Consider the following 25,936-nt stretch of genomic DNA (forward strand, 5'->3'; position numbering starts at 1 on the left):
TCCTGGTGGTTATAAAGAGCTGGCTGATCACATCATGGCTCTGGTTCCCTGCACTGTCTTCTGTTAAATAACATTAAAAGGCAGGCAAAATACATTACTTTTATAATTTTATATTTTCCCACTAAGTTATTGGTGCATTATTAGCTCCCACAGAAATCTTATGCAATATCAAATGGAACAGGAAACTAATTTTTCTGATGGCTGCAGTTGCATATCATTCTACCAAGGCTATTTTACCCTAATATTGGCATATATATGTGCACATTTACATACAGTATACATTATGCATTATATTAATATAATATTATGCATTACATCCCTTATATATTAAATGCACACACTAGGGCTATATTGCTTCTGCCAGCACCTGATCCAGCTCATCACTGCATTGAGTTGCACAGACATATCCTGAGTCAAAAGTGACTGCACACCAGTTTATTTAGAATTCAAATGCAAATTTTAATTAATATAGATAACATTTATATGGTTTAAAATCTAGAGCTGATCATATAGCTTAGAACTACGCTTGGGACATTCACTCACATCTGCAACTAATCACATATGTGCATGGGCTGTAATGAACACATTAAAGACCTTGGCATCTATTCATTAGAGGCCTCCATCTTGCATACATCCTCCGGTATATAAAGTTAGAAACTGTATGTTGTTGCTATAGATGTACAGCAATTTAAAGAATTGAAATTCTCAGTATCCTTTCATAAAGGCACCTTTGCAAGGCCAGATTCCATGTTTTTTCTAATTTAAATAGGACAGCACTGACTAAGTGTTTGACCATAGTAGCAAAAAGTAACTGAAACCAATTACCACAAGGAATTGCACTCATTGTCAAGAGTCGAAACGTAACTGATAACCTCTGCAAGTTTGTGGACTCTCTCTCTCTCTCCATATATATATCATTTAGTTCATATATAAAGGTGCATATCTACCCTGCCTTCTGAACCTCTGAAGGGCCATCCTAGCTAAACAGCTGTTAAATAATGAATGTGGTTGCTTAAAAATTCTTCACTCAACTAGGGGAGGATGGGTTGTTCTTTAAGATCAAGCCCTTTCATTAATGTATACCCAATCAAGCTGCAAACAGATGCATGTCATTAATTGTATATCTGTGCTTATAAACCTGGAAAGGATTGGAGGCACATAATGGACCTAAACTGTTGGGAAAACTGAATAACTAACAAGAGATCCTCAGTGATCCTGGGGTCAGGTCTACGTCCATACTCCCAGGCATGAGTATGTTATTTCAGTTTCACTGCCTGATCTGATACTGTTTAAAATTTGATTTAACTTTCCAACACAGTGCTTCTCTTGAGAAGAGATGGGTATACTAGATCAGCATTTGTCAGTCTGTGGGTTGAGACCCAAAAGTGGGTCACAAGCATATTTCAAAGAGAAATGCATGAAAGCACAGGGTTTCCTCTTGCAGGCTGGCAGCATTCCAGCCTCCAAGGGGCTGCTTGGGACATGGCCAGCATGAAGCCAGGCAGGGTAATGGGAGCAGCCCCAGCAGCCAGATGCAGGTAAGTGTATGTTGAGTGGGGGTTGGAGGGCCAGGGTGTGTACATGTGTGTGTGCAAGTGCATGTATGTGCGCGTGTGGAAGGGATGGGTGTGGCGGGGGCAGGTGCCTGCTGGCACTGGGAGAAGGTTGCCAGGCGACAGGGCAGGGGGGACAGAGGGAAGGCACCTGCTCCTTCAGCAGAGGAAGGGGCGGGGGGGAGCTGCTTGCTGGCTTGGTGACACCAGACCTGGTGCCTGTGCTCATGGGGGCAGGGTGGCTGGGAAATGCTGCTCAGGGGGCGGGAGGGGCCATGACCAGCTGCCTGCCATGGTGCAGGAGCCCCTGCCCAGGGCAGGTGTACCACAGACTTGCCCTTCTCCTGCCTCCAGCCCGTGCTGAGCTGGACTTGCTCTGCTGTCACCTATATGAGCCAGAGTTACTGCAGTGACTGTGCTCCAGCCCGAGTGGGATGGGGACAACTGGGGGTCCCCTTTGGCAGGGCTGGGGGGGCAAGGGGCTGCGTGTTGAGCACCATCAGGGCAGGGGGGTGTGGGTTGGGACAAGTCATCAATCTTGGCAAATGGGTTCCGGTACAAAAAAGGTTGAAAACCACTGTACTAGATATGCAGAGCCCTGTCCAATAAAGTAAGCTCCCTTTATCCTAATTTTGAGATAGAGGGCTTCCCTTTATAGGCTTGTTTCAAGCTCATTGTAGAAAATCCACATTCTACTACTCAGGCTGTAAACAGATGTCTCATGAAGCAGGTCTGATTGTTCTTGGTTTTGACTCAGTAGAAGAGCAGTATATCCCTTTAAATATGTAGCCCCCTTCCAAGAGGCATTGATGCTCCACTGCCAATGTGGCAAAGGAGAGCATACAGCCTGACAGGCCTGTCCCTGGAATTAATTCCAATTTAATTAAATGAACTGAAAATAACTTATACACATAGTGCTGTATTTTTGTGTAGTGGGGGTGGGGAGAGGGGAGGGAAAGAGGGCCGTTAGCGCACTTTATATAGCATACTTCACAAGTACTTGAAATGGGACAACAGGTGTGAACATCTGTAGGATTTCAGGACAAAAGGCTTTCTTCTGGGAGAAATGCAACAGCTATTTACTGTAGTAGTTCTCAGCTGGAATGCCATGGCACCCTGGGATGCTGCAAGAACCTGCCAGGGGCATTGTACCCTGTGGTAGTGGTGATGGTGCAACTGTCTTAAGTGCCTCTCCTTTCCGGGAGCACATTGGAGCCAAACTGAGGAGCAAAAGCAGGAGAAAGGTGTTAAGTAGGAAGGCATGCTGATTCTGCTGCAAATCTTTCCGGTTGAGCTCCAGTGTGCTTTCTGAAATTAGAGACACACAGGGCAGTGTGTCTACCTGATGGCAGTGGCATCTATCTACAGGCTGCTGCTACCACCAGTTGGAACTGCCCCACGCACCTCCATTTTCAGGAGGCACATGGGAGCCAAACAAGGAGGAGTTGCAGCAGTCTGCCTGCCTGCTGCACAACATAATGCAGGCAAGCATGCCTGCAGCTGCTTCTCAGTTCAGCTCCTAAGAGCAAACACATGCCTCTGTTTCTGGCAGATGCTATGCAGGGTCAGATTAGGAAGGGCTGCAGCAAAAGCATGTAGTCCTGCAACAGCTGCTTTCTGATCTGGCTCTGCAGGAAGTAGGTACACAGAGCAAATCCACCTGGCCTCAGTGGTGGTAGCAGTGACCACACTGTGGTACTCCCTCGGCCAGCTCCGCTACTACCTCCCCAGGCCTCATGTGCCCTTTTACCCACTCCATCTTCCTCTCACCCTCTCAGCATTTCCTATGACCTGCATATGCAGCTCAGCACCTTGTCCCTGCTAGCCATACATCCCAGACTGTCCAAGGTGTTTATAACGTATTAAATACTAGGATTATGTTTATATTATCATATTCAAGATATATTTATATTAGTCTTTTGACAGGGTGCCAGTAAATTCTGAAAAGTTCTGAAGGGGTTCCTTGAGTCTAAAAAGGCTGAGGACCACCGATTTACAGCCTTGTGCTAAAGGACAGAGAGCAGAGTTTTCATTAAGAACATCCTGAAAGAGATGTGCACTGGCGATTAATAATGGTGTATTCAAAGCACTAGACAACCTAGGAGTCAGTAGGACTTGTACTCTTATGCCAATTTGAGCTTAGATCCAGGAAAAGATTTAGGTGGAATGTAGGTACGTAAGTCCAAACTTGTGATCCTCAACATCCCTGCTCAGCCGCTACCTCATCTTGGAGACACCTGAACTCTAGAAAGTCACAAACAGAGGAGCCTAAGATTCCCTGTGCTTTGAAGTTTAACTTGCACACACCCACAAAAGTGCTTCAGAGCTGACAAGGCTGAGCAGCCTAACTCGCCTCTAAAACTGATTAGGGTTCAAAAACTAGGTATTCTTTTACCTACAATTCTTGAAAGGCTTGATCTGGTAGGCACTGTTAAAGCATGCTCAACACACACACTATCCTCACAAAACACAGTGCCAACAATTAAGAATCAACTAGAAGAGGAGGTAATGGTGGTCCCACTTTATATATAACAAACTAGTGCAGGGGTAGGCAATAAGGCTGTACAAAGCTTCGGTTGCCGATTCGATTCAGAGGAGATTCGGCCCAATTCAGCAGCCGAATCTCTGAATCCAAATCAAAGAAACCCATTAATCTCTCTGAATTGAATCAGAAGCCTCCGATTCGATTCGGAGAGATTCAGCGATTCAGACATAGACACAGCTTTATATGTTTTTTCTACATACCTCAAGGTACCAGGAGGCTTGTGAACACTGAGATGGTGAGGCGGATGGAGCGTTCCACAGGAGTGCTGGGCGGTCCCCAGCATGCTCAGCGGCAGACCAGACCCAGAAGTGGACCCAAACCACTTCCAGTCCACTTCTGGATCCTCCAGAGAGTGCATGGGGGACAACCCGTCCAGCCCCCCGAATTGGTGACTGGTGCCTCTTGAGTCTGGGGGGGGGCACCCAAGGTCCCCCCATGGCCAATCACCAAGCTGGGGGGGCACAGAGGTAGTCCCCCACAGGCTTGGCGGTGGACTCAGAAGTGGACCAGAAGTATTTCCAGTCCACTTCTGGGTTCGCCACTGAGCATGTTGGGGACACCCCCACGCTCCTGTGGGATGGTCCATCTGCCCCACCATCTCCATGTTCACAAGCCGTGCCTGGTACCTCGAGGTATGTAGAAAAAACATATAAAGCCGTGTCTATGGCCAAATCCTTGATTCTTCTAATCAGAACTGAATATTCAGATTCGGGCGAATCAAACTAGGACAGTGATCCAAATCAGTGAATCAAATCACTGTTTCCCGAATCGGGCTGAATCCAAATCCAAATCCAAATAGAATACAGCCCGCTTCGCACACCCCTAGTAGGCAACATTTTTAGCCAGACTGCCTAAATACATCCAGTGTCTACCTTGTAAGGTGCTGGAATGCCAGTACATCAAAAAAATGAAACCGGGGTGGGGGGTACATGGCAGGATGCCCTGCATATTAATATAATCAATAATCATAAATGCTAAGGGGTTTTGAGGGGGTTGTTTTATATTTTACAGTAAATACCAGGTTTCCTAAAAATTCTAAACCTGGTGACAATAAAAAAACTTCATATACTACCTTTGTTCTTGTGCATTTTTTTTTGCTAAGCATGTTGTGATGAGAGAGAGAAAAAAAGAGAGAGAGAAAGGAGAGAAAAAAATGAGTGCAGGGACACTGGATCCATTATACTTCCCTTTTCATCTTTACTCAAGACATGTGTAAAGTACTCTAGGAGAGTACATGTTAGCTTTATATAAAGCTTTAGCTTTCTGGAGCTTGATATTTGGAAATACTGTTTACATCCTGTAGACCAGGAGTGGCCAACCTGTAGCATGGGTGCAACAAGTGGCAAAGGAAACCTCTGGGTGTGTGGCACACTGGGGAGGGTACAGGAAGTACAGTGGCAGACAGGGCAGAGAGCAGAAAGCAGAGCATCAGATAAGGCTGGGTGCAAAGGGCAGATCGCAGAAAGAAAACTAGCAGCTTGGTTGGGGAGTAGGCCTGTAAGAAGCAGCAAGCATTCGCTTTGGATTCAGCCAATTTGAAGGGACAGTGATTCGATTCGGTGATTCAGATCACTGTCCTGATTCAATTTGGCCAATTCCTATTCAGAGATTCGACGCCGATTCAGAGCCAGCCCTAGACTATAATGGGGAATCACTAAAATACCTATAACTTTGTCATTTTTTTGCAGATTCAGATGAAAACAGCAAGGATGGTAGCCCCTTTTGAGGGCATGAAGCTTGCCAAGTTTAAAACAGACAGGTGCTGGGGTTTCTGTGAAAGTGCACCTCAAACTGTTAAAAGCAAAATCCCAGCACCTTCAGGAATAACAGCTGCTCCATGAAACCAGGATCCAAGGAGGTGCAGTGGGGTGTCACAAAATCTCCAGCAATGCTGAATACTCTCTCACTTGGAACACTGGTCAGTGGACAAACAGGTATTCCCAGGCAACCATGGCCAGATCCTGCCACACCTGGCTGCGGGTTGCCCAATAGGCCAAACGGTTGCAGTGCAGCAGCTCCATGTCCTTGCCAAAATAGGTAGTGTGGAGGTGCTGGTGGCTACTTATCTGGTGCCTCTGGACCCCAACATTGAAGCCATGCTCTAGGCCCACATTGGCAGCAGCTGTGGTGGAGGAGATTGGTTTGTGGTTGGAGTACTGGCACAGCAAAGTGGATCTCCCTCTTCCACGTGCCCTTCTGCCTTCCTGACTCTGTTCACCAGCACCTCTGTCTAGTGATCAAGGGTTTTGCTGTTGCAGATGCTCCTCTTCACCCTTGGGTTACACATTTCCACCAGCATGTGAACCATACTAGACCAAAACGGATACAGCCATTTTTTGATGCCCTCCTTCAGCTGCTTCACCAGTGCCTGTATCTCATGTGAAAGTGGTTTGCCCAGCCAGGAACACTGATCTCCTGGAACTTCTCCATTTCTTTCTCAAGCTCCTTCACTACGGGGATTACCTGGCTAAGGACGACATCGCCAGCGCTGAGGCTTTCAGTGGCCTTGAGGACCAGCTTGAGGACAACCAAGATCTGGGAGATGGTATCCCACTCAGTTTTAGGAGGCTGCTGATCCCAATTTCCCTGAACTAAGGCCTTCTGTGGCTCAGCCAGCCTTTCCAACACCAGGTATGTGGAGTTCCAACAAGTCTCCACATCCTGCATGATTTTGTGCTGTGGGATGCTCAGCTCTGCCTGTTTGTCCCGCTTGATGCTCCAGTGGAAGTATCCTGCCACCTTCTTGCATTTCAAAATAAGCTGGATGATAGTGATGACGCTATCACTGGAAGCCCTGTCCCCTGACAATGAGGTGCAACTTGTGTGCCACACTGCTTTCATAGTTTCATAGTTGACCATATTGGCCCTGTTTTCGGTAACCATGAACCCGCGGGTGAGCTCACCCTGCCCAACAAGCCACCCCTGCACCATGCAGTTTGTGGCCACCATGATCTTCCTTGCTGTATGGGACCCATCCATCACCTCTGCTTGACAGAGAGCCCACCAACATTCTGACTGATGGCATCAGTGCTCTGAGGGAGAGGTCAGTATGATCTTCACCCCAGCTGCTCCAGACATCTTCTGCAGCTCCTCCCTCAAGTACTCCCTGAATGCCTCATACAGGGAGGGCACCACCATCCTGCTAAAGATGGCACATGCGGGCACTTGATATAATGGGGCCATGAGCACCATGAGCTGCCTGAACCCTGGACGCTGAACAAAAGAGAAGGGCTGGCCATCCAGACCAAGCATTCCCCAATGCTTCGGTTGACCTTGCTCACCTTCAGAACACGTCCCCCCCGCTTTGTCTCTGCCTTTCCCCCAATGGTCCAAGGTGGCCTGCCTCTGCTTCTTGGGGACAGGGGCTTTGAAGCGAGAGGGGGACTTCTTTTTGGGCATGCTCCCACTGGTGCCAGGCTGAGGAAGAACGAGGGCAAGGGGGTGCTGTCTCCTGAGATGCAGCAGCATTGCTGTGGTGGTGAGGTGTTTCATGTTTTGCCGCAGCTGATCTGCCTTTGGCAGTGCTGGCAGGTAGCATGCCTGGGATCATGTGCCACCTCAAAATGATCCCACACTACACTATGTACCCGCTTCTGGGTTGAGGGTGGGGATCCTGCCTTATTCCCCTCCTCAACAGGCAGAGGCACAACAACAGGAGCAGCTGAGCAACCTGCCCCCACAACCTCCTCTGAAGTGCATTCCAGAGAAGGAGACCTGCCTCTAGGGGAACTTTGACGGGTTTGTGGCACACAAACTCAGATTCTCCCTCCTTCCCCAGAATTTCCTTTGCTATGGCCCTCAGCTCCTCTGCTTCCAGATCTAGCTCCTCCTTTGGCAATGAGAGGCTCACGCTGGGAACTGAAACTGGGGTGGAGAATGTCATGCTGCTGCTGGTTAGTGGTGTTAGTGGTGGTGCAGGTACTGCTAGCACATCCTTGCTCTCACTAGCAGCAGAAGACTCACTGCTGCCCAGAAAGACAGTGCGTCTATATTTGGGGTGGGAGGGAACTTACAGCTCTCCCTTTGCCCCCTCAACCCCCCACCAGAAGACCTGGCACTCGCCTTTCCAGCATGCTTCATAATGTTTGGCGGGCTGCAAAATGTGTGTGTAATATATGTTGTGCTTTCCTGCATAGTTGTAGCATACTGTCAGGAAAAACACAGATTTCTTTTTGTGGGGGGAAAGAATATAAGGATTTTGGGGGAAGAATAAGTTGAAAGGAATGAATAGGGATAACAATAGGGATTGTAGGCAAGTGTAAGTAGGAAAGGATTGGATACAACTTACAAGAAAGACTAGCTAGCAAGAGACGCCTTTCAGACACTGCTGCTCCAAGAGAGACACAGGTCACAATAGGCACAAATCACTCTAGACACAGCTTTATGTTGTTTCTACATCCCTCTCCAAGAGCACTGTGATTGGAAGGGAACTCGGAGCAAGATCACAGTCACTGGCCAGCTACAGATGTCAATATCAGAGCAGTCTTTCCCCACCTCTCAGACTTTCCATATACAGAAAAATCACCCAATCCCCCTCCCTCTTCTCAGTTTCTGTTTCCTGCAAACCTTCCGAATTCCCCAATTCAATTTGGAAATTCGGCTGCAAAACTAGGCCAAATCTCCTCCAAATCGAATCGGCTACTAAAGCTTCACACAGCCCTAAGTAGGGAGCAGAAGGCTGACCAGGATATCAGGTAAAGGAAAATGATAGGAGTGGCACTTAAGGTAAGTATTTGTTGCATGCCTGTTCAAAAGGTTGACCCCACTGCTGTAGACCCTGTGCTTTATGGCTGTTTAAGTGTTACTGATCTAACAACAGGACTTGTTTGATACATTTCAGACAGAAGCCAGGGTAGATTTGTACCTTACAAGTTAACTAAACCACAGGTGTATAGCAGAAACTTTTGTCAGCAGTAGCTTATGTTACTCAAAGCTTATGATATACATCTGATTTAGTTAGTCTATAAGGTACCTTGCCTTCTGCCCGACTTCAAACTAACCTCTTTCTCGATACACTTCAGTCACTTCTCTCCCCACGCCTTAAACTAAGCTTATCTGTAGATAGAGCTTTGATATAAATTAATTTAAATTGGTTTGTATGTTCAGGACTGATGTGCAAATCAAATTGCTTGGCCCTGGTAGTAGCAGCAAAGTTTGCAATGTTAGGACTCTAACAAAATATTAAAGGACAGACATTTCTGCACTAAAATCAAACCAAATTGGGTTTGTAGCAACACATTAAACCAGTTTCTTCCTAAATAGATTGCTTTGGTTTAGCAAATTAAATTGTTTCTTGCCTTTCAGGCAAAAATAACTGCCCTTGAGCTAAGTGACTATAGCCTTTACCCCTCTGCTTTATTTTAACTCAATATCAAATCAAAGTCTTCTAGCTTAACATCTGCTAAGATTGTAAGACTCAAAATTGCTATTCTGTTGATTTTGGATTGGCTGGAAAAATTAACTCTTCCCTTTATGATAATATTGTCAACCACTTAACTGTAGTTGAAAAATAGACTCAATCTCAGTTACTCCAAGACCTGTGACAAGAACAGTAACAAGAAATACATTCAAACAGAAGCTCAGCCTTAAGCCTGATGATCACTGATGCATTTCTCCCTGGTTACAAGCCACTCCTCCACAGCAAACAGCCTAATTTCACTTTATTCAAGCACACATTTACTTTAGGCCAATACTAAGTTACAAATGTGTACAGTGTAAAATACCTTTTCCAATGTCCTTTCCTTCCATGTCTTTCAGCACCAGAGACTTCCTTTTTGCAATAAGAACAGCATCACCTTCCCACTTCTTGTGTTTTTTCTTTGAAGCTTTACACCATACAACACTAAAATATTTAGTAAAGCAGTCAGGCTCCTCCTGCTCTTCTTTGCACCTTGCAACTTCTGGTGCTTCAACATGCACTGGGTCTAAAAAGAGGCAAAACAATTAAATGCATCTAAAGCTCTCTAATGATCGATAGATTTATTTTTAAACAAGTACAACCAGTGTTTGTCCCACATAAGGTGATGCAGTCCATATCCTGAGTAGCTTACCTTAAAATTCAGAAAGAGGTTACATCATTCAGACTGAAATGGAACAGGAGATGGCACTTCAGAGAGAACCTGACCTTATGAAATTTTCAAGGAAGAGTTTTGAAGCAGAGTGCAGTTATTGGTGCATTAAAAAAGAAGTAGTTGTAAGTGTTACATAGAAAAGGCAAGAGTGGAGAAAAGAAAAAGGAAAGCTTTGAAATAATGCAAGAACAAGAGGAAAAGCAAGCAGAAATAAAAGTATAGTCTCAGATGAGATGGAGTTGGGAGTTCCACAAAGGTATGAATCAAGCATTACTAGTCTAGCACTGTCATTCATTTGGCTCTGCAGCTATTTATAACCACCATGGATGTAAGTTAATATGAGATAATCAGGTTAACAACAATAACGATTTACAATATAGTAGACAACGGCTATATGAGATAAGAACTAAGAATGTATAATTTCCATGAGTTACTGGTTTGAAATGAGTCAGGTAATAGTGAAATCTATAGCATTATCTCAAGGAATATCTAAAACTTTTCTTCACCTGCACAACATCAAAGTGAGAATCAGACTAATTTTCATTAATACTCCCTTGTATGCCAGTTTAAGTCTTAATCAACTTGCTCCTTGATTTCATCTGGGATTCAGCACCACACAGATATGATTTTTAAAAACTCTGCTTATATGAAAGACTGAGATTTAAGAAACTCATTTAATAAATGCTGCTACTTAGACAGAAAGCATGGGTAATAACAACCTGACAGAATGCAATTAAACAACCTATTCATCACTTCCGATATTTTACTAAAAAAATTATCAGAACACAATTAGGGCACTGAACATAAGTTCATTGGTCTAAAAAAAAAAAACCCTACAGTGCCACACACGTGTGCAGAACCACCTGGCTGGAGCAGAGATGTGCAATATGGTGCAGCTCCTTTACTACCCATCCCTAAGGGAGACTGATCACTGACAGCCTGCCCTCGCCCCTGCTGATAGTGGGGAGAAGTGGGGGGACAAGATCCCAGTGATGAGCTGGTAACTGCTGCCCCACAGCTATCAAGGACAGCCCTCCTGCCAGCTAAAGGGTTGACAAGGGTGGAAGAAGAATTTCTGCCCACTCCCCACAGGGAAGAGGACTTCTGGCAAGTACCCGGTCTTGGAGCAGCAAGTGTCAGGCATCTTCCCTTCTGTCCAGAGGAATGGCAGGGGGTTAGGAGAGCAGCTCTCCTCTCTCCCTACTATCCTAGTGGGTGGAGGGGAGCTGTGTTTAACAGCTTCTGCTGCTCCCAGTGGCAGCACCTATTTAGGCTGCCTTCACAGAAGAGGCAGCCCTCCTTGCCACCACTACTGTAGAGACAGCACCACTAGTCCCTGCTGCCATGGTGTAGTGGGAGGATCCCCAAGCAAAAGTGTGTGGGGCCAGAACAGCAGCAGGCCCTGCAGGCTAGCAGGGAACGAAGCACTCTCCCCTTCCTCTGTGGAGTGAGAGAGAACAGAGCATTACAGCAGACCCCACTGCAGTGCTATGTCAACTGTCCATGCTACAGTTTCTGTCCACAGTTACTGCTTAAAACTACTGTTGTGTAGTGGAATACAGTACAGGCACATAGCAGTAAGGCATGTCCACAGCCTAAAGAAGCCATCTACCTAAAATGAATACAATTTTCAGGATAGTGTTAATTAATAATGTTAACATAATTTTATGCCTTTGTAATATTTTATTTATAGCAATTTTCTCTTTGAAACTATGTATTTTGGTTTCTGTCCTCCACTTCAGCCCTCCATTTTAGTCTCAGACTTCCACTTCAGTGGAGCTGCCTTGCATGCAGAACTCCCAAAGTACATGGGATTCCATTACAGGTGGATTTCTTTGCATGCTCAGGCCCATAATCTATCCACGTTGATCAGTTTGTCAGCTGTAGAAGTACTTCCACCCTTATGGTACAAACACAGGAGCTGCTGAACAGTTCAAAGCAATACTATATGACAACCAGAAGTGGGGAAATGCAACTTGTTCCTACTTGAAAACAGTATTTAATGGTGATGTTGGATAGAAATTCAGTCAGCAAAGAAGAACGAACTCTTGTACTTGCAGTGATCACTGGGTTCAATAAACATAGGAATAGATGAGAAGATCTACACATAGGTGAGAAGAACTAAAACAACAAGTTTTACCATGGAGCTGTAAGCAAGCTTCTGCAGTCCTTCAGTCTCTCTAACTGACCTGAGGACCATCTTGCAACCTCCACAGCATTCCAAGTAAGGAAACACCTCTAAACAATAACTTCTACCATACAGCACTCTTGCAAAAGTAGCGAAGTGCCATACCACAAGCAGTAGGGACATGGGACTTGGCGGGGTGGGAGTTAGTCTGAGCCCAACTACAGTATAAATGGCCTTTAACTCTCCCCAGGGGCACTGATTCAGTACCAGCTAGGAAAGACAGACACCTACCAACTGACCAACACTTAAGCATTATAGATTTTAGAAGTAGTAAATATCCATTCATTGATGAAATCCTATGTCAACAAGGGCTAGAGAAAACACAAAAAGACTGAACTTTGTTCTGTTTCAAATTCCTGTATTTATTAGTGGTTCAGTAAAGCAAATAGAGAATTACCATCCCTGTGGTTGTGAAACAGATTAGCATGCGTTAACAAGCAGATTCCAATTGTTGCTCATGATTTCAAATCTATATTTTTGCAAGAACTGGGGACTTTTAGCAGCAGAATTTCTTCCTCCTCCCCTGGAGGGTGAACATCTCCTAACAGATGAACATTGGTTCCCTTTATTTTACAGTAACCTTACAGATGAGTTCACTGACCCTTGAGGTTGCCTTCATGGTCACTAAATTTTCCCCTGTGGATTCTACTTATATGTCTAGACAGGTGTTCTTGATGTGAATCATTGTTTAATTAGCTCCCGGGCCAGTTGTGATCTTTCAAATACTTGACACAAGCTATTTGCTTAAGAAAATAACAACAGATAGGGAAACATGATTTGTGTAGAGAAGCGTCCCTAAAGCATTCAACCCTCAGTAATTCTATATGCCATTCATACACTCAGTGACAAAAATTCCTCAAATCAATCTTCTAAACTGGTACCAAAATCTACATATAGGAAATACCCAATTTAAGTTTGCTTCTACAACACACAGAATATTTTCCTTGTGGTTATCATGCAGTACAATGTAGTATGAAAAATTTTAAGACATCTGGCTTGGTTGGCAGGTAACTTTTTATGCCTCTAGGCATTAAGTTAAAAATCATCAAATACCACCAAATATTTGCACCTTTCTAGATGTTAATTCCAGCGATCGTTAAAATTATAAAATGAATCTATACATCTATACATCATCAGCTGTTTGTTTACTCACATACAACACATACACTCGGTTCTTAGCCAGAGTGCAGGACCTCCATCTAACCCAGGAGGTGCACAGCCCCACCAGGGGAGACGCCTTGTTGGACCTGGTGCTGGCCACGGGTGATGACCTGGTGAGGGGGCTGCGGGTGATGGGCCACCTGGGAGACAGTGATCATCGCTTGCTGGAATTCACCATCCAGCGTAAGGTGGCAAAGGGCTGCAGCAAGGCAACAGCCCTAGACTTTAGGAGGGCTGACTTCAACAAGCTAAGGAGGATCGTTGGGGAAGCGCTGAGGACCCAGAGGGGAAGGGAGCCAGATGTCCAAGGTGAGTGGTTGCTCCTTAAGGAGACGATCCTCCATGCCCAAAGGGAGGTAATCCCAACAAGGGTCAAAGGGAGCAGGAGGGCACATAAACCCCCATGGCTCACTAGGAGCATCCGGGAATGTCTCCTTGCTAAAAGGGAGGCATACACCCAATGGAGGGATGGGGTCATCACCAAGAAGGACTATGTTACAGTCGCCCGAGGATGTAGGGGGGCAGTCAGGAAGGCCAAGGCAGAGATGGAGATAGGACTAGCCTCCCGGATTAAGGACAATAAGAAGTCCTTCTTCAAATACATAGGGGGTAAAAAGCGGGTCCCGGGTAATGTGGGGCCCCTGCAGGACACGATGGGCAACTTAGTCGTCACGCCAGATGACAAAGCTAACATATTTAACGATTTCTTTGCCTCTGTCTTCCTAAGTAGGGACCAGTTCACCCACCTTCCTGCTGGGCCCCCCTCGGGCCCCGGGAGAGACACGCCTGGGCCAGGGGTTAGCGAGGAGTTAGTTAGGGTACTTCTGGAGAGGCTGGACGTGTTCAAGTCCGCTGGTCCAGACGATCTTCACCCTAGGGTTCTACAGGAACTGGCCAAGGTCATTGCGGGACCCCTGGCGCGGCTCTATGAGCACTCGTGGTGCTCTGGTGAGGTGCCGGAGGACTGGAAGAGGGCCAATGTGGTCCCTATCTTCAAAAAGGGAAAAAAAGAGGACCCGGGAAATTACAGGCCAGTTAGTCTTACCTCAATCCCGGGTAAGCTCTTTGAAAAAATTATCCTGGCACACATCCAGGAGGGCCTTGCGGGGGAATGCATGCTCAGGGGCAACCAACATGGGTTCATCAGTGGCAGGTCTTGTCAGACCAACCTGGTGGCCTTTTACGATCAGGTCACCAAATCATTAGACGCAGGGGTTGCTGTGGATGTAGTCTTTCTGGACTTCCGGAAGGCTTTCGACACTGTCTCTCACCCTGTCCTCATCAAAAAGCTGGGAGACTGTGGTGTCGATGCCCACACAGTCAAATGGGTCACCAACTGGTTGGAGGGCCGCACCCAGAGGGTGGTAGTGGATGGGTTCTTCTCGACCTGGAAGGACGTGGGCAGTGGGGTTCCGCAGGGCTCGGTCCTCGGGCCCGCACTGTTCAACATCTTCATCAGTGACTTGGATGAGGGGGTAGAAAGCACCCTGTTCAAGTTTGCTGATGACACTAAGATGTGGGGGGATGTGGGTGCACTAGAAGGGTACAATAGGCTACAAGCTGACCTTGACAGGTTGCAACGGTGGGTGGATGAGAATAGGATGGGGTTTAACACTGATAAGTGCAAGGTGTTGCACATGGGGAGGAAGAACCGGCACCACACTTACAGGTTGGGGAACTCCCCTCTTGCCAGCACGGAGACGGAAAAGGATCTTGGAGTCGTCATTGACTCCATGATGAACATGGGCCGGCAGTGTGGGGAGGCAGTCAAGAAGGCCAACCGTACCCTGTCATGCGTCCACAGATGCATCTCGAGCAGGTCCAGGGAGGTGATCCTCGCCCTCTATGAGGCACTGGTCAGGCCACAGCTGGAGTACTGCGTCCAGTTCTGGGCGCCACACTTCAAGAGGGACGTGGACGATATGGAAAGAGTCCAGAGGAGGGCCACTCGTATGATCAGGGGTCAGCAGGGCAGGCCTTATGAGGAGAGGCTATGGGACCTGAACCTGTTTAGCCTCCACAAGAGAAGGTTAAGGGGGGACCTTGTGGCCTGCTACAAACTGGTCAGGGGGGATCAGCAGGTATTGGGGGAGTCCCTGTTCCCCCGTGCGCTGCCAGGAGTGACCAGGAATAACGGTCACAAGTTGGCGGAGGGTAGGTTTAGATTAGATATTAGGAGGCGCTACTTCACAGTCAGGGCGGCTAGGGCCTGGAACCGGCTTCCAGGGGAAGTGGTGCAGGCTCCTAGCCTGGGGATTTTTAAAAGGAAGTTAGATGAGCACCTTGCCGGGGTCATCTGACCCCGGTGCTCTTTCCTGCCAAGGCAGGGGGTCGGACTTGATGATCTACCTAGGTCCCTTCCGACTCTAGCTACTATGAAACTATGAAACTATGAAACAACCTGACTTTCAATTTGGAAAATAAAAATGGACTATTATTTTTTCGTATTTTGTTTTTCATCTACCTTATCTAACTTCAAAGTTCTAATGCAACAGCAGAACATCACAGTGTTTGCAAGCACAGTATCAAGAACATAACGTATTTGGGGTGAGACTGATACTACACACAGAAACTGGGGGAGAGTGTTTCGTAAGAGTACAGGGTACAGCATAGTGAAATTACTGCTTATGGCTAGCTGATGTCTAAGTACATCTGCTTTTGCTCAGGATGCAAGGCTACACTGGTAAACTGTAAGCTCTGCAGTTACTTGTAATTATTGCTAACACAGACTGATTAACAGGACCTATGTATATACTGTAGAGTGACCAGAAATCAGCCCATTCATTTTTCTACTCCACAAGTTTTTCCATTCTGGAAAAATCTAATCTCTTCTTTCCCTCTAAGAAGCTCTGACAGGCAATGTGGCCCTCCTTCCTGATCTGAAAGAATACGATAGAAGTGTTTCAGAACTTCTAAAATGCAGGCTGGCAACAGGGATTTAGGAAGCCGATACAAATGGAAATTTACAGTAGTTGAGACAGAAAATCCTTAAGTTTCAGTATATCAGCAAGATGTATCCCATACAAAGATAAATTCTAGCTACTGTTGCAGAGTTGATGATTTACAGAAAAATGGGATGTGAGAGGCAAAAGAAAATAAACATTCCAGTGACAAAACTAGTTTAACCAGTTTCTGATGAACATGTTTAGAGCAAGACTGAATAAATCTGCCAGGTTATTCCCAATGTGCTGAAAGGAAAATGGGCCCTAGACCATTACAACTGCAAAATTTAAAAGAAATATGTATTCTTTATTGGATCTGCAGCTGAGTGTAGCTGCCTAAGTGTAGGGTTCCCAAAAGGCAGAGGTGTCAAATATGCGACATGTCAAAGATGCATCCCACAAACATGGGTCATCCAGCTTGCTGTCTGTTCCTGAGGCCGGGAAGGGCCAGAAGTAGTGGGGGGGTGCAGTTTTCCATTCATGAGGTTTGTGCCCCCTTGTTAGCCTCACATTGCTGCAGAGGATGGTGTTAGCATGGTGCCTCCTGCAGTCACTGCTGCACTGACTGCGCCGCATTACCAGTGGCACCTAGTGACACTATACAGAACAAACCACGCCTTAGTTTCCCCCAACAGCATAATATCTTGATACATATCTTCTTAAAGAAGCTTTGAAAACCCCTCAAGAAAAGGAGTGATTAAATGCAAGAATTACAGTTTAAAAGAGTAAGAACTATGCTTCTAATTCTGCCACGCAGGATGCTAAAAAAAGGAGAGATGAAACCAAAAGTTAGGATATGGACATTTAAACATCCCAGAATAAAAAGCCTTTTGGACCTATTATTTTGATCAGTCTCCATTACAAAGAGCCACCTGTGTGTGTCCAAAACTGGAATTGAATCCATCCCTACATACATTCTTAGAATGTCTATTTGGCAGAGATCAAATTTCTTGTTTTCTGAAGCATAACATGGATTTTATTTTAGTTCACTTGCATAATAAAAATCAAAAAAGTTGAGACAAAATGAAAACAGCATACAGATTCAGGAAACAGCTGTTTGCACTCTAGTTGGGTATTTATACATGGAATGTGCATACATTGTATTTCAAATACTAATCCAGGATCTCCAGAATACTTTTGTATAACTTTGTAAGAGAAAGAATATTTCCTTATTTTTCAGTTTGCAAATAGACCGCAACTTCACAATAATACTATGACTAAGAGTTAGTACTTACTATCTCTTTTCATTTTCAGCACCTGTTGCTAATGTTAACCAGCTCTACTTACAACACAAGAGACGTTTTACAGAAGATAAGAACAAGACAGGCAAGTTACATGACTTGCTTAAAAGTTAAAAGCTTGGATTACAGATCTAGAATTCTTCATTCACAGTCCAGAATGTGCAGCACACCTTTCTGCACACTCATGGTTAAATTCACAGTTCCCAAAAAGGGATTTGTGAGCCAAATGCTGGCTACAGCATTACAGAAGACCTAGCACCTGCCTCACCTTCAATACACAGGTTCTAGTGTTGCCTGTAGAAGCTAGGCATCCCAGCATAAAATCTCCCAATTTTATTCAGGTATCACTGGGAACAGATTGGAGAACAAAAATGGTGGCTGGAACTGAAAACTGGTGGAGCTGGGAAGAATGGAAATGGACTGTTTGGCCAAGGAAAATAGGAACTAAGGATGGAATGGTGAGGAGACAGACTGGATGAGGAGCATGGGGGAAGAGACTGGGATCAGGAACTAGTGTAGTGGATGGAACAGGTAGCTAGAAAGAAGAGAAATGATTCTAACAAGGAACCTACTGCTGGAGGCTTACTGGAATTTGCTGGGCAAGAGAAACCGACACATGACAACAAACCTGGAGGGACACCAAGGCTTAATGGAGAGCCCAGTGGAAATTATGAAAGTCAAGGACGACTGAAAACTGGAATTTGATAAGATAAGATGAGGAAAAAAAGGGTAGTGTACTGGCTGGGCAAAAAAAAACCTTTGGTGGTAGGGGCAGTGGGAATGACTGGGCAAAGAATTAGAATTGAAATGAGAAGCCAATTTGGGAGACAATTGTATAAAAGTCTATGCCTATAGAGTTAAGCAACATCCCTTCCAGAGTCTAAAAGGGAACTCAAGATTCCAGAATCTCACTATTCCTAACTCGGCTCCACATGGGGAAAGACAGCCTATTAGGACTATCAGTTACTCATTCTGTTCAGGGGACCTCTTGAGCTCTCTCTGTGCCGCACAACCAAGGGTTCCAACCCTGCTTACAATCTGTGTATATACAATACGGCACATGAAATAAGTTCTGTTGTCCATGCAAACTTAATTCAGCACCCCTGTGCATGTGCATTTATGACTTAATTATGTTACCCTCATTTTCTCCTACCCAGGATTCTGTCTCATTCATGCACTGATGAATCACGGTGCTGCTGTGAAAGAGGCTGTTATCTGTTGCTCCCTTCTTCATTTGCCACTGCTGTTGGAAGACATGCAGAGAAGATGAGGATGGTAAAGAAAATGTTTAGTGAAAATGAAGACTACAACAGAGACTATGGTCCTATGAATGAGATATATGGATTGTACTCTGGGGAACTGGATTCTATGCCTGCCTCTACTACAGACTTTCCATGTGATACTGGGCAAACTTTTCACAGGGGATCATTAATTGCATGCTTCTGTTTGCTCAATGCCTAGGTTGGCAACCTAAGATCTATTAAGGTCTACTGAGCATTCACAGCTGTAACTGAAGTCAATGGGAGGGAGCAGCACTCTAAATATACTAAATGCTAAACAAGGGCACATATTCCAAAAAAATCATGCCCTAGTCTGAAACTGGGCTCCCACTATTAGCATATTCTACTGACCTTAATCTCCCTTTGCCTCAGCTACCAATTTGTAAAATGGGAATACTATTATTCCCCTCCCACCTCACAGGAGGGTTCTGAAAATACATTTATTAATGTTTGTGTGGCACTCAGACATCAAAGTGATTTCAGAAAAGCACATGAGGAAATTAATCATGCTACTTGCTGAACAAGTAAGTTCATATAATTGAAGAGTATCACTGGCAGAAACAAGGGGGTTGAATTAAAGATGCACAAGGCTGCACTAACTTTTGAGTGCTCAACTTTGTAACCTTAATAAGACTCTCTCTCTCTTTTTTTGTGTATGATAATGGAAACGTTGAAATGTACGTAACTACAGCAATTGTAAACTAAGCCATTATAATATCATCTTTTAGCAAAACATTTAGCTTTAAGATACGCCTTTAATGTGGGAATGACAGATGAAGGGAAGACTTTTAAATCATTCATTTTATGCTGGAAACAATGTCTAGAAATCCAAGTGCCTGGGTTAAATTTTAATAACCAATAACTAAGCCAAGTCTACAGAAAGGGATGTTCAAGTCCTTTTATCAAACGCAAAAGCAATATCATAGACAATTCTGAAATGCTGCAGGCATCAGACGGTGCAGTAAACCAGATTATGTAGATAAAATATTGAACCCATTCAAATGCCAGCCAAATTGATTGCTTACAATATACCCTAAAATGTTAGTCTCGCAGTTAGTCCACACTGTTAGTCATCTTGTATCTTGTTAGAAATAAAAGAGCAAATGCTGTTCAGAGACAAATTAGGAGATATAACTTAGAAACTAAAATATATACCATAAAATCCATATATTTTTCCATGTTAGTGCAAAATGCACATTTATAATTGTTTTATTTCTGATATATTTTTTCTATTTACAGAAAGAGCAAAACATTCAGCAAAATTACTAATATGTACCCAGCAACTGAACAACATTTTTATGATATTTAATCATGGGTGAATAGTTCCTTAGTCAAGGAAAACATTTTTCAAAACAGTTCAGAGATGTAGGTATGTAATTCACATTAAATGTTAATGGGAAGCATGCAACAAATTCCATGTGTGCCACTTGGAAAATGCACCCATTGGCATTCTCTAGGCATAAGGCATCACTTGCAACAATTTGCGCCCCGTCCCCCCCCGGAACTAATAAAAATAACTATATTTCTGTGATTTATGAAAAACAATCCTAGCCATTTCCAGAAATCCAAAGACTCTTAGATTTGGGTGAAAAAAAAGTAGGCAGATAGGGATTTAAGATTATGCATACTTGGTATTAACATCTATTTTAATACATAAGTGAAATATGTTTCATTGTATTTATTGGCTGTTTGAAGGAAATTCTGTCAGTAGTAATCTGTGATTGCCTTGAATAATATTGACTTAGAAAATCAAATATTAATTTCTCCTTTATATTTTAAAGAACATTAATCAACAAAACATCATATCCTCTGCAGTGTGTATGAAATGCAATCCATTCCTGTTCTGCCTACATTATTTAAACATACCTGTTTAAAATTTATGAGATTACCCAGGAAGAAGGCACATGGAAGGATTCACGTTTTCAAGACTTTTCATGTTATGCAGTAATGATTATTTACAGGCTAGCTGCTAATGTTCTGGAAGGGGTAAGGAGCAATCTTTTCATATCAAGGTACATTTACATTCAACAAGCCTTATCTATGTAAATATCATCCATTCAGTACTTCAAGCAGAGAAAATATTTAATACCCAAACTCACCAAATCTAGTGCCTCAGTTGTAACTTGCACCAGGGAAGTATATAGAGCCATAGGGGACAGGGAGAGGGAATTCATCTCTATCAAGCTAAGTGATGCTTATTATGCGTCCTTTGCTCGTTCTACATTACAAGAGAATGGAAACAGTTTTAAATTACATATGGATGCCAATACAAATTCATAAGCATGAACCTCTCTTGTGAGCCGTAGATTCAAGCGGCATTGGACAAGCTCTACCTTGTATAAAGCCTGTCTATTTTTTATGCTGAGCTGACACTTTATATGTAGAGAGTGCATATCACACACTCATGTGGCTGGTTTCCACCAGCAGTCTGGTTTCAAGTGAAATTCTCACGGGTGCTCTGCTACTCTTTAGGCCACTGTAAGCTCTTCTACTAGCACTTGTGGCATGTGAGACTTAGCTGTAGTTATCTAGCTGCCATATGTATATATACAAATCTCGACTATAAATATATATGGCAGCTACGTAACTACATATGCTATATAAATATATATGGCAACTAGATAACTACAGCTAAGTCTCATATGCCGCAAGTGATGGTACAAGAGGTTGTACACATACACACAGGGGAGGGAAGAGGAGAGAGAAAGAAGGACTATTAGATTTTCTCTTTAAAATATGCACCCTGAAGACATTGCATGTAACCTGTTTGGGCTTTGTTTATATTTGAAGACTAGAATAACTAAATGGGATAAAAACAGGTGTTTAAAATAATTGCTGCATTTTTGCTTAAAGCAGTTTCAGTATCAAGCTCATTTCCAAATCTTAGAAACACTTTTGGAAACAGCCTTCTCTTAAAACTGTATTACCCTAATGTTAAATAATTTATTATAAAACATTGTTGTCAGGAACAAATTTCATCACCTAAGGACAATGATGAATATTAGGAAGTCTTCAGATATAGAGTAAGATCCTACTCAGCTGAATACCAGTAACGAGGGAACGAAATCACTTACTTTTGTTCCCATTCTTCTTTATTTGACAGAATGCAATATAATATGGATCTCATCTTGTGGCCTACCTGAACCCTAACTTTTTTAGTTCTCTTGTCTTACCACTAAGGTTTCTGGTCCATGTTTTTGTGGATCATAGTTGTAAGCAAAGGGGTATAATTCAACTGAATATCTTAACAATCTAAAAGTAAGTAGACTGATATAAAATTCAACACGCTAAATGGATTAACATGGTCTGACAGGTCTCAAAACGTAACTGTAAATAGGGATTCACGATTAGGTGAATATATTTCCAGTACATTCCGCATGAAGCCAGACAAAGTACAGTTAAAACAACTGTGATCAGACACAAGGAAGAATGCCTTGCATTCAAAAGCTTGTCTAACTTTATCCCAACTACACAGTTGCTCCAATAAAAGATATCACCCTAAGAAATGTTTGCCTCTCGCATAACTTCTAGATCATCATGGCTGCAACATCACTCTTACATTTCCCCTTCATCTCATTCTCAGAAGTAACCAACCACATCTCCCGATAGATTTCCTCCTTAAAAAGGCTAGCCTCTTCGGGAATAAAAAAGAAAGGTCCAGATACCTGTCTTGAGAGAAAAGAGTTAAAGCTGTGGTGCGTGGCCATCCATCCTAGCAGAACACTGCTTACTTTTAGTTAATCTTGGCATTACTAAGTACAGACTCTGGAAGGCTCTGTCATTCATCCACAGGGCAGCAAAGAGCCTATTATGCCTCTCACCAACAAAATTTCTGTATATAAAGTATTCAGCAAGTGGATTAATACATGGACTTGCCTCAGCGCAAGAGTCTTGCCAGGCTAAGACCTTTCCATGCAACATTGCAAGAGCTTTGTCTGTCAAGTAGGTTCCCTACCAGCCTTCTGGGAATTCAAGGCTAGGTTTGGCAAATCCGGGATTTGCTTTTGGGAAGTGGTATATTATTTCAGTGTGACTTAACTTCACAGCTAATGCATTACAACCTGCAAAACAAAAGGTGTACATGACACCCTTTGATTTCAGGGGTCTCAACTCCTCTATTCAGAAGAGCTTGAAATTCAGTACAAAGTAACCTCCAAATGTCTTTGGACTCTACTAGTCTTGGGAAAAGGGTATCTATCCCATCTCCTCTTTGGACCACATAAGACTTTTAATATAGGACTCAAGAATAGTAGTACTAGTTCCTATAATGAGCCTATGCTCTGTTCTGGAGTCCATACTGGGGAATCTCTGGATGCCTCATTGGAAAGGGACCTCCCCACGATTCCTGCCTTGAGTGGCCAGGTACAAGTCAGTGCCTAGCTTATTTATGTATGTATTTTCTAGTCTGCTCAGAGCATATATTTATAATCCCAGAATAAAAAGGACATAGAGAAGACTAACTATGACAAATTCCCTGCTTCAAACAAATGCAAAATTGCCTGCCTCAAAAGGAACAGTAACTTGGAGTGCATCCATCTCCCGGCCAATACCCAACAACTCACAGAACAACATCCCAACTCTTTTGGAAAGCAAGCCAAAAGCACAGTGCACAGATCTCAATGCATAGTCCCCTTTTTCACGCAAACACAAGGAAGTAATGGGAAACTACTACTTTAAAAGAGATTGCTTAAATTCTCCATCTCCTTGCTTAATATACAAGGAAGAAAAGATCCAATTCTTTAGGATGCCTGGAAAGTCTGGAAATAAAGAGATCCTGCCTGGCTCAACAATTCTGTTTACTCCATGGAAGTGGTCTGGGGATCAAGAGAAGTTTCAGAAGCACCAGTCCTAAACAGCCAAGTCCTCTAAAGGATGAATACAATGACATTTTATTAAAGACATTAAAATTGAAATCTGTAGGTTGATAAAGAATAATGCAGTACATTATCATCATTATCCATCGCTAAAATGCTTATGAAACAATTCTAAAATAAAATGAGGTAAGAGTAAGAAATTAAAAGCTCAGTGCACTATTTTAAATGTTTTTAAGTAATACAATATAAAGTTCAGGGACAAATCCAGAGGGGTGCCCTGGTATATTTGCACCACCCTTTGATTCCTGGTCTACCCAAAGTTTAAAACCAACTGTCTGGCAGTAGCAGGCAGGACTGAGGGAGTCACTTGACTTCACAGCTCATTATAATCTACCCAATCCTTTCTAAAAAGTTATATTTGTTTTTGCTTTAACCTTAAACTGAATAATACAGTCCTAGGCCCCCAGCATGTTAGGAAAGATTCTAGTTTTTTTTTTTAACTGGAGATGTTTTACATGTGATGATGCACCTCACCATCTGTACCCTTCTTTTCAAAATTATAGACCCACCCTTGATAAAGTCTGAATAGTGTGGGATTCAGGAACAGAGGGCCATTTGGTGGAATATTTCCTAAACATAAGTGCTTTGGAACAAATCAATTAAAAAAAAAAACCCAACAACAACAATGATAAATTTGTAGTTGCTCTTTATTTCTGGGCACTTACACTAATGTCATCAATGTGGTGTCCAACCACCTTTTAAAAAGCACTTTGACCTGAAATACAGAAAGATTCCTTACCAGCAGCCTTGTATGTCACAGTCCCAGTCAGCAAATCCCTTATTGAGAACATTATGGCTTAACTTATTGAGAAGCTGGAGGCAAAATATTTGTCAAAGGTAATAAACTAAGTCCCCCCATTTGCAGAGACACACTTTACATACTTTTCCTTCATCAGGACCAATCCTGAGGGACAATGGGCAATATCCATCTTGCCCACCAAAGTGGATCAGCTGTGCCAGAACAGCTGATCCGCTCCATTTGGTGATGGCTGTTTATAGCATAAAACAGGTCTACCTGGTAGTGGTCAATGAAAGTACAGAGTGATGAAAAGGTGCTGCTTTCCAAACAGTTAAAGCAGATAGTTACACCCAGCAAGCCCAAAATATCGAGACAAAAAGCTCCAAAATATTGGCAACAACAGGGAATTGGAGATGCACTATTTACCAGAGCACACCAGAAGTAACTAGGAATAATAGGTTCAAACTAGTGGAGAGTAGATTTAGGTTAGACATTAGGAAGTAAATTTTTTACAGTAAGGGTAGTCAGAATCTGGAATGTGCTTCCAAGGTAGCACTATCACCTAACTTGGAGGTCTTGAAGAGGAGGCTGGACAGTCACCTGGCTGGGGTCATCTGACCTCTTTCCTGCCAGGGGCAGGGGGCAGGACACAATGATCCATTGTGGTCCCTTCTGACTCTACAATCTATGAATCGCTGCCCATGAAGAGTAACAACATAAGGAGGATTTTTCATTATTTGGTTGTAAGAGAAAAGCATTTCTTCCTCAAGGCAAGAATAGTTTTAATTGATAGCCTTGCCTTTACCAGAGCTCTCAAAGCAACTAACTTTTAACGTCTCTTTAACTTTTGGCATAACTACCCAGTCCTGGGATGAGACAATGTAGAGGAAACAAAATAAGAAGATAATCAAGGAAGCCAAATCACTCACTGTCACGAGCAATTCAAGGCTAGACAGGGTTGCCTCCTTGACTGAAAACAGTTTCAACAATACTTCTCATGCAATTTCAAAAAGGAAACCTACGGACACTTGAAAAACTAATGACAAATGACAAAAAGTTAACAGAGTGATGTTGTAGTTATAATGGTCCAGGAATTATGCAAGAGAAGGATTTGGGGGGGTAATATTTTAACAGATAAGTACAGACAGTTGCAGGATAAATATAAACTTGCACATAGAGATGAGAACCTCCATCACTGATCTGAAAGGTCAGCATATTGTAACTGATTACAGGAAATTCATCTTTTAGCCTCCATCAAGGAAGTAGATGATGTGCTGGAGCAAGCATGAAAATAAATCTCTTTCTAGTGAAATGTTCTGCTATAGTGGTGCTACGCATTACG

At 43.5% G+C, this 25,936-nt stretch overlaps 1 protein-coding gene across 8 annotated transcripts in view; it reads right to left on the minus strand.

Moving 5' to 3' along the window:
- The window catches only part of RAD54B (RAD54 homolog B), a 121,955-nt gene that overhangs the window by 38,763 nt on the left and 57,256 nt on the right, over positions 1-25,936 (minus strand). For 7 of the 8 annotated variants that reach the window (XM_090040347.1, XM_090040346.1, XM_090040345.1 and 4 more), the window contains exon 4: positions 9,822-10,022. The exons of the other annotated variant lie outside the window; for it this stretch is intronic. In XM_090040347.1, the coding sequence (XP_089896473.1) occupies positions 9,822-10,022 (201 nt within the window). The remainder of the gene's footprint in view (positions 1-9,821; positions 10,023-25,936) is intronic. 8 annotated transcript variants of the gene reach the window in all.

This window comes from Crocodylus siamensis, chromosome 3, assembly GCF_052110815.1.
Source record: "Crocodylus siamensis isolate JL-2025a chromosome 3, ASM5211081v1, whole genome shotgun sequence".
Taxonomy (NCBI): domain Eukaryota; kingdom Metazoa; phylum Chordata; order Crocodylia; family Crocodylidae; genus Crocodylus; species Crocodylus siamensis.